The sequence below is a fragment of the Macadamia integrifolia genome, chromosome 11, assembly GCF_013358625.1.
Source record: "Macadamia integrifolia cultivar HAES 741 chromosome 11, SCU_Mint_v3, whole genome shotgun sequence".
Classification (NCBI taxonomy): domain Eukaryota; kingdom Viridiplantae; phylum Streptophyta; class Magnoliopsida; order Proteales; family Proteaceae; genus Macadamia; species Macadamia integrifolia.
This window is the reverse complement of record NC_056567.1, coordinates 16,058,919-16,066,397: the sequence shown is the minus strand read 5'-3', so window position 1 is coordinate 16,066,397 and position 7,479 is coordinate 16,058,919. Positions and strand designations below refer to the sequence as shown.

At 41.0% G+C, this 7,479-nt stretch overlaps 1 protein-coding gene across 1 annotated transcript in view; it reads left to right on the top strand.

Moving 5' to 3' along the window:
• LOC122093974 (coatomer subunit gamma-2) overlaps positions 1 to 1,485 on the top strand; it is a 16,304-nt gene extending 14,819 nt beyond the window's left edge. The window contains exons 15-16 of the mRNA XM_042664544.1: positions 208 to 447; positions 890 to 1,485. Coding sequence (XP_042520478.1) covers positions 208 to 447; positions 890 to 1,084 — 435 coding nt within the window. The 3' untranslated portion in view covers positions 1,085 to 1,485. The remainder of the gene's footprint in view (positions 1 to 207; positions 448 to 889) is intronic.
• Positions 1,486 to 7,479: the final 5,994 nt, after the last annotated feature.

Genomic DNA, 7,479 nt, shown 5'->3' with positions numbered 1-7,479 from the left:
AAAAAAAAAGAAGTAAATGAATAAATAAAGGAAAACTATATGCTTTTAACTTTTTGGACGAGCTGCTTTTTGCTAGTGAGTATGCAGGTCATTAACTTTATGATAACTTATTGTTGATCAAGTAAACTAGAAAACAGGGGCATCAATGAAACCCTACACTTACTAGATTCAATATAAAATTTTCAAATTTCTGTTGGTTTTCTTCAGGTTGATCCTGCTACTGGTGAAGCAGATGAAGATGGTGTTGAAGATGAGTATCAGCTGGAGGACCTTGAGGTTGTGCCTGCAGATTATATGTTAAAAGTGGGGGTTTCCAACTTTAGGAATGCATGGGAAACCATGGACCCAGATACTGAGCGTGTTGATGAGTATGGCCTTGGGGTAAGGGAGAGCTTGGCTGAGGCTGTGAATGCTGTCATCAACATTCTTGGCATGCAGCCCTGTGAGGTAAGTTTTGTTATGAGATCATAAAATAGAAACACAACCTACAATTTGGAGAAGTTTTGGAATCTTTGTGCTTAATATTTGAACATCATCTTGGGTCCGTGTGGCAGACCTGCGTTCAACACCCATTTTCACACTTGCATTCAACCAACTGCCAACCAGCTTCCCTGATACTAAGAAAAACGAAACAAGGAAATCTAATGCATTTCGTTGTACTAATGTTTGAAAATTGGATCAGTTAACATAAAGATGTAATTGCTTTTGGTCTATTGGTCTGCCACCATTCTCAGATGATTCTAATTATTAGTTCATGCACTAGTTGCCTGCTGGTTATGTATGACGATTGTTTCATTATACTTTTCCTATTCAGAAAGCCAGGGAGAAAATGTGTCAAGGGTAAAAAAGTTTTGGCTGCTGAAAGGCTTTATATGTTTGTTCTATGCAGGGCACTGAAGCTGTCCCAAGCAATTCAAGATCACACACATGTTTGTTGTCCGGTGTGTACATAGGCAATGTCAAGGTTCTTGTTCGCTTGTCGTTCGGGATTGATGGTCCCAAGCAGGTTGCCATGAAGCTGGCAGTTAGATCGGAAGATCAAGCTGTAAGTGATGCCATCCACGAGATTGTTGCCAGTGGTTGATGCTAGAATTGGTTTTATTGACTTGCCTTTTGGGCTTCTCACCGGCATTTTTGGATGGCACTGAAGTCGATGAGGTCTGAGGTGTTGTATGCAGCAGTCATTGGCTTCAGACAAAAGCTTCCCTTAAAGAAAGGAATGGATTGTTTTTTTAGGGAGTTTCCGAAGAGGAGGGTAATTTTTATGCAGGCAGTTGGGGGGGGGGGGGGGTTGTAAAATTCATTTGTTGATTTGTGTTTTGTACTTCACATCCATAAATCTCAATATCTGAAACACTTGGAAACTGGAAATTGAACAAATAACTAGTTCTATTGTAAGGGTTTGTTTTCCAACCCCCTCTATCAGATGAGTTACACACTTGTACCTGAATAACGGTAAAGTCAGTTATTTTCATTTTCGGTTTACACTACGGTCTCAAGGTGTGTTCATGCTATTCGGTTATTATATTCTGATGCCAGATTGCAAACACTGGACTGTCAATTGTAGCTAATTATTCAGCTTGAGCGAATGTCATGTTTCTGCCTCTTATCTTGTTCCCAAGTAAATCCGTTCAGGCTGTGGAGGCAATCTGTAATTCATATATATCAATTGAGTAATTGGTCATGATTCCCCCAAGAGAATTTATGAGGAAATGGGGTAGTTTACAAGATGTTACACAACCGATTCGGATGAGCGAGCGACATCTCTCTAGACTTGGGCCAGCGCTCTACTCCACTGGCAGAGCCATCAACACAAGAAGAGGCACTTCCGGAGCATTTTTCAAATTTTAAGAAATCGTTTCTTGTTCCTTTTAGGCCTCTTCATATGCAGGTTTGTACTATCGTTCCCTGCCTTTCCTTCTGGATTTTTTTAACCCCTCTTCTTTTATGCATGGGAAATTATCTAGTACTACCCCTAAAATTGAAAATAACTTGGAGTGAGTAGAGTGACCCCCAAAAATGAAAATAACGTCTAATAGACCCGTTATTTTTTCAAAATTATATCTAAAAAACTCATTCCGTTAAGTTTAAGGCGTTTAGTGATGATGTCATTATTCATTTTTTCATTAAATGGCCAATCTATCCTTATGGGTATGTTAAGTTACTATAATGACCTTCGATTACAATCTGCTTTGACTACTGCGGCTGTGCTCCGACTACCTTTGTTTCGTATACCTGCGAAGAAGAAAGGAAGAGGAAGAGGTTATAGGAGGCGACCCAGATGAGAATAAGGGTTTATTCTCTACCTTCACCGCCCTCCATGTCTGTGGTTCTACTTCTTCTCTTCTTGTTGTCTCCATTATATGTTGCCCAATCAGATGATCTTGACATCAAATTCAAAGCTGCGTTTCGGAGATCAGACACCATTATTTTCGATTCATGGACACCAAATAATCAACCTTGCAATTTCACTGGAATTTCCTGTAATTCGGACGGTTCAGTAACAAGTATTGAACTGGGTAACAAAAATCTGATCAATGTTATCCCCTTAAAACTCCATCTATCAGCTTCCATACTAGTAGAAATTGGATCTTGGATCGAATTTCTTGTACGGTACCATCACAAAAGCTTTGAGGAATTGCAGTTACTTGCGGTACTTAGATCTTGGGTATAATTCCTTCTCATGTACTACAATCCCTAATTTATCCACTCTAACCCAATTAGAATTGCTGAGCTTGAATTCCAATGGGATTTCCGGTCCTTTCCCATGGAGTTCAATGGCAAACATGACAAATCTCGCCTTTCTAAGTCTTGGCGACAATTTCTTCAACAATCCTCCATTCCCGTTGGAGGTTTTGAAGCTCCAAAAGTTGTTCTGGCTGTACCTCTCCAATTGCAGCCTCGAAGGAACTATTCCCAAAGGCATCGGAAATCTCATCGGACTCATCGACCTAGAACTCGCTGATAACAATCTATCCGGCGAGATCCCAACTGATATCGTGAAGCTTACGAATCTGTGGCAGCTTGAGCTCTACTACAATCAACTAATGGGAAAAATCCCACCTGAATTTGGGAACCTTGGTGCTAGTCTCACTTATTTTGACCCCTCCGATTACAATTTGCGCTTCACTGATACAACTCTCACTCTTGGATGATAGGGTTTCAAAACCACACCGCCTGAGTTTGCTTTGCGTCTCACCTTCGTTCCTTCTAAGAAATTATTGATAGCAGCCAACGAGGTAAATTGAGGTAATAACTTCAATAATTTTCTTTCTTTCATAAGGAGAAAGATGGGGGTTTTCTCTGCCAGGGTCGCAGATGAAGATTTGGTGCGGAGCTACCCACCGCAGCTTCTGCTTGCTATTGTTAACGTTATAATCGCCCAGCTAGGGTTGCAGCTGAACTGAAGGTGATAATATGTAAGGGTTTGGAAGGGTAAGAATGAGCTCTTTTTAGAGTTTTAAGTATAAGGGTAAAAAATGTCATTTCTCACTTTTAGTTAACAGTGTTACAAATTAGGGATGCGGTGGATATTATTTTTATTTTTAGGGGTCATTCGAAGTTATTTTCAATTTTAGGGGTGGTACTAGATAATTTCCATTCATATATTTGTCGGTGGGTGGGAATTCACACCTAGGAGTGTATAATGGAATTTTACACACTAGCACACCTTATTTACCGCTGGATGGGATAGGAAGCATCTCAACCATTCAATCCATCCACAGTTATCTCTCTCCCTCCACTACTACTACACCCAGTCCCAGTGCCCTTGCATCTCCCCCTCTCCCCACTCTTGACCCACTCCCTCCCTACTGTCCCTGCCTCCACCTTCCAGCCCACCCCTCGACCTGATACTCTCTATAATCTTATCTATAAAATCCTTTCACTGGTTTAACCTACGACCACAGGCTAGAATGCTAGATGCACCCACTCTTCTGCCTTCCCCTTTGCCATTCTTCAATAATGTAACTTCATCCTTTGTATGTATGTTTGTCGTTGTACAATACACAGATACATTTTCAGCTACCCATGTAAAGGAACTCCAAATAGAACTTGAATTCCATATTGATTATTCTATGTAAGAAAAAACCTTAAAATGAGGTTTAAATTCCCCCATCCCCAGGTTACGATTTTGTTTTGAAAAACTTCTGAATCCTTAGATGCAAAATCCAAACACATACTTATGCAATAGGGGGATCCATCTAGAATTTGCATACAACAACAACAACCATAACCTTATCCCAACTAAATGGGGTCGGCTAAATGGATCTAATATGAAACAGCAAATGAAATAAGGTAAACAAGGAAATAAAATACATAAGAAAAGATAAAAAAATTTGGGTAAAAGTAGAACAACTTCTAGGAACAACCTTGCCATATGCATATTTGTTCTTACCACTTCGCCAATAGTCATTTTAAGTCTACCCTTATCTCTTCTAGGTCCCTCAATATGTAGAAACGCAACCCTAAAACGATGCAGAAGATAATGGAAAAACAAAACAAACAATGCACACATATTTTACGAGGTTCGGCAAGGTTGCCTACGTCCCCGGTGAGATGAGATCCTGCTTCACTATCAATGGAGAATAGGGTTACAACGCTCTTCCTCACACCTCTCCGTATTGCTTGCATTACAGAGAAAGAAACCCTCGCTACAAATATATAACGGAAAAAACCCTAATCCGGATCAAACTACAATTGCCACCCTAATCCGGATTAAACTACAATACCGCCGTCCTGGCTGTCTAGGTGCTGCACCAGTACTCCCTGGATTAAACTGCGACGGAATACAAGACATCATACACCAACACAATATGCATCTGGTCTTGAATTCTGTTGAACCTCTTGTAAAGATAACTTGTAGACGTCTTCATCATTGTACCTCATTAGAGGCACAAACCCGCACCTGTTTGGTGCGTCCCTCATCTTCAACAATGAGTAATATTAATCAAGTCCAAACAGGACTCGAACTTCTCTGTAGTAACTGGCTTTGTAAACATATCTGCAGGATTGAGATCTGTATGAATTTTTCTCAAGTGAATACTGCCTTCTGACACAAGCTCCCTGATCTTGTGAAATCTCACATCAATATGCTTTGTCCTTGCATGAAACACTTGATTCTTTGCAAGATGTATGGCACTCTGACTGTCACAATGTAACACTGCACCTCCTTGCTCCAACCCCAACTCACGAACTAGTCCAGCCAACCAGACTCCTTCCTTGGCAGCCTCAACTGCTGCCATGTACTCTGCCTCTGTAGTGGACAATGCAATTGTAGACTGGAGCATCGCCCTCCATGATATAGGTCCGCCAGCCAATGTAAACACGTACCCTGTCGTAGACCTCCTCTTATCTAAATCACCGGCATAGTCAGAATCAACATAACCTGCCAATTTTGTAGAACTTCCCTTGCCATTGAACATAACACCTATATCTTTAGTCTTGCTCAAGTATCTGAAGATCCACTTAATTGCATTCCAATGCTCCTTCCCTGGATTACTCATGTATCTGCTAACAACACTGACTGCATGAGACAAATCTGGCCTGCTACAAACCATAGCATACATGAGACTCCCAACTGCGCTAGCATAAGGGACTTGAGACATCTGCTCCACCTCCTCATGTGTTGTAGGGCATTCCCTTTCAGATAACTTGAAGTGGCCAGCTAACGGAGTGCTAACCGGCTTGGCCTTTTCCATATTGAAACGCTCTAGCACCTTTTCAATATACCTCTTCTGAGTTACCCAAAGTTTACCTGCATTTCTATCTCTAAGGATTTCCATGCCAAGGATCTTCTTAGCGGCACCAAGATCCTTCATCTCAAATTCAGCACTCAACAAAGACTTCAAAGAAACTATATCATGTTTGTTCTTTGCAGCAATGAGCATGTCATCAACATAAAGCATCAACAAAATAATGGAATTATCACTTGACACTTTATAATAAACACAACTATCATACTCACTTCTTGTGTAGCCAATCTTCATCATAGAATCAAAGCGTTTGTACCACTGCCTAGGAGATTGCTTAAGGCCATAAAGCGACCTCTTAAGCAGACAAACATGGTCTTCCTTTCCCTGCACCTTGAAACCTTCAGGCTGCTCCATGTAAATCTGTTCCTCCAAGTCACCATGAAGAAATGCAGTTTTCACATCAAGTTGTTCAAGCTCTAAATCATACATGGCCACCAAAGCAAGTAGTACCCTGATCGAAGTGTGTTTCACCACCGGAGAAAATATTTCATTGTAGTCTATCCCCTCCTTCTGTGCATAGCCCTTGGCTACAAGTCTGGCCTTATACCTTTCACGCTCCTTCTCAGATGCTGCCTCTTTCTTACGAAAGACCCATTTACACCCAATGATTTTTCTTCCCTTGGGTTTTTCCACAATCTCCCAAGTCTTGTTCTTCTGTAGAGATTCCATTTCCTCCATCATAGCTATCATCCATTTATCATGCTGTGCATCACTCATAGCATCATGGTAGGAAGATGGATCACCTGTACCTACAGTGAGGGCATAGGCAACCATGTCCTCAAACCCGTATCTCATAGGTGCTTTGTGAGTACGCTTCCCTTTACCCTTTGCCACAGTATAGGGAACTTCTACTGCTTCCTGTTGTCCTGGTAAGTCACTTGATGACTCATTCTCTCTTGTTGTTTCTAACTCACCTAACTCCACCTGCACAGTAGAACCTTCTTTATTTTCATCAACTGCTTGTGAATTGTAATTTGACTTCACTATATGAGACTCATCAAACACAACATCTCTGCTAACCACAACTTTCTGTGAACTTGGATCCCACAACTTGAATCCCTTTACACCTTTCTTAAAACCAAGAAAGATACATTTCTTAGACTTTGAGTCTAACTTGGAACGCTGCTCACTCTCAACATGCGCATAGGCTGGACAACCAAATATTTTTAGAATAGAATAATCTACTGGTTTTCCTGTCCATACCTCTTCAGGAATTTTACAATCAATCGCCTTTGATGGAGACCTATTGATGAGGAAACATGCCATGTTCACTGCTTCTGCCCAAAATCTCTTGCTCAACCCTGCATTCAGCCTCATACTCCGAGCTCTTTCTAGAAATGTTCTGTTCATCCTTTCAGCTACACCATTTTGTTGTGGTGTCTTTGGAACTGTGAAGTGACGTGTAATCCCTTCAGCTTTGCACAATTCTAGAAACGGCTTGTATGTGTACTCTCCTCCATTGTCTGTTCTCAAGTATTTAATTTTCTTTCCTGTCTTCCTTTCTACCTCAGCCTTCCATTCCTTAAATTTAGTGAACACCTCACTTTTATGCTTCATGAAGTAGATCCAGACTTTCCTTGAGTAATCATCAACAAAGGTCACGAAGTATTCTGCCCCACCTTTAGATTTTGTTGTTGAAGGACCCCATACATCGCTGTGTACATAATCAAGCACCCCTTTACTCTTATGTTTTGCAGTTTTGAAGCTAACCTTGCACTGTTTTCCG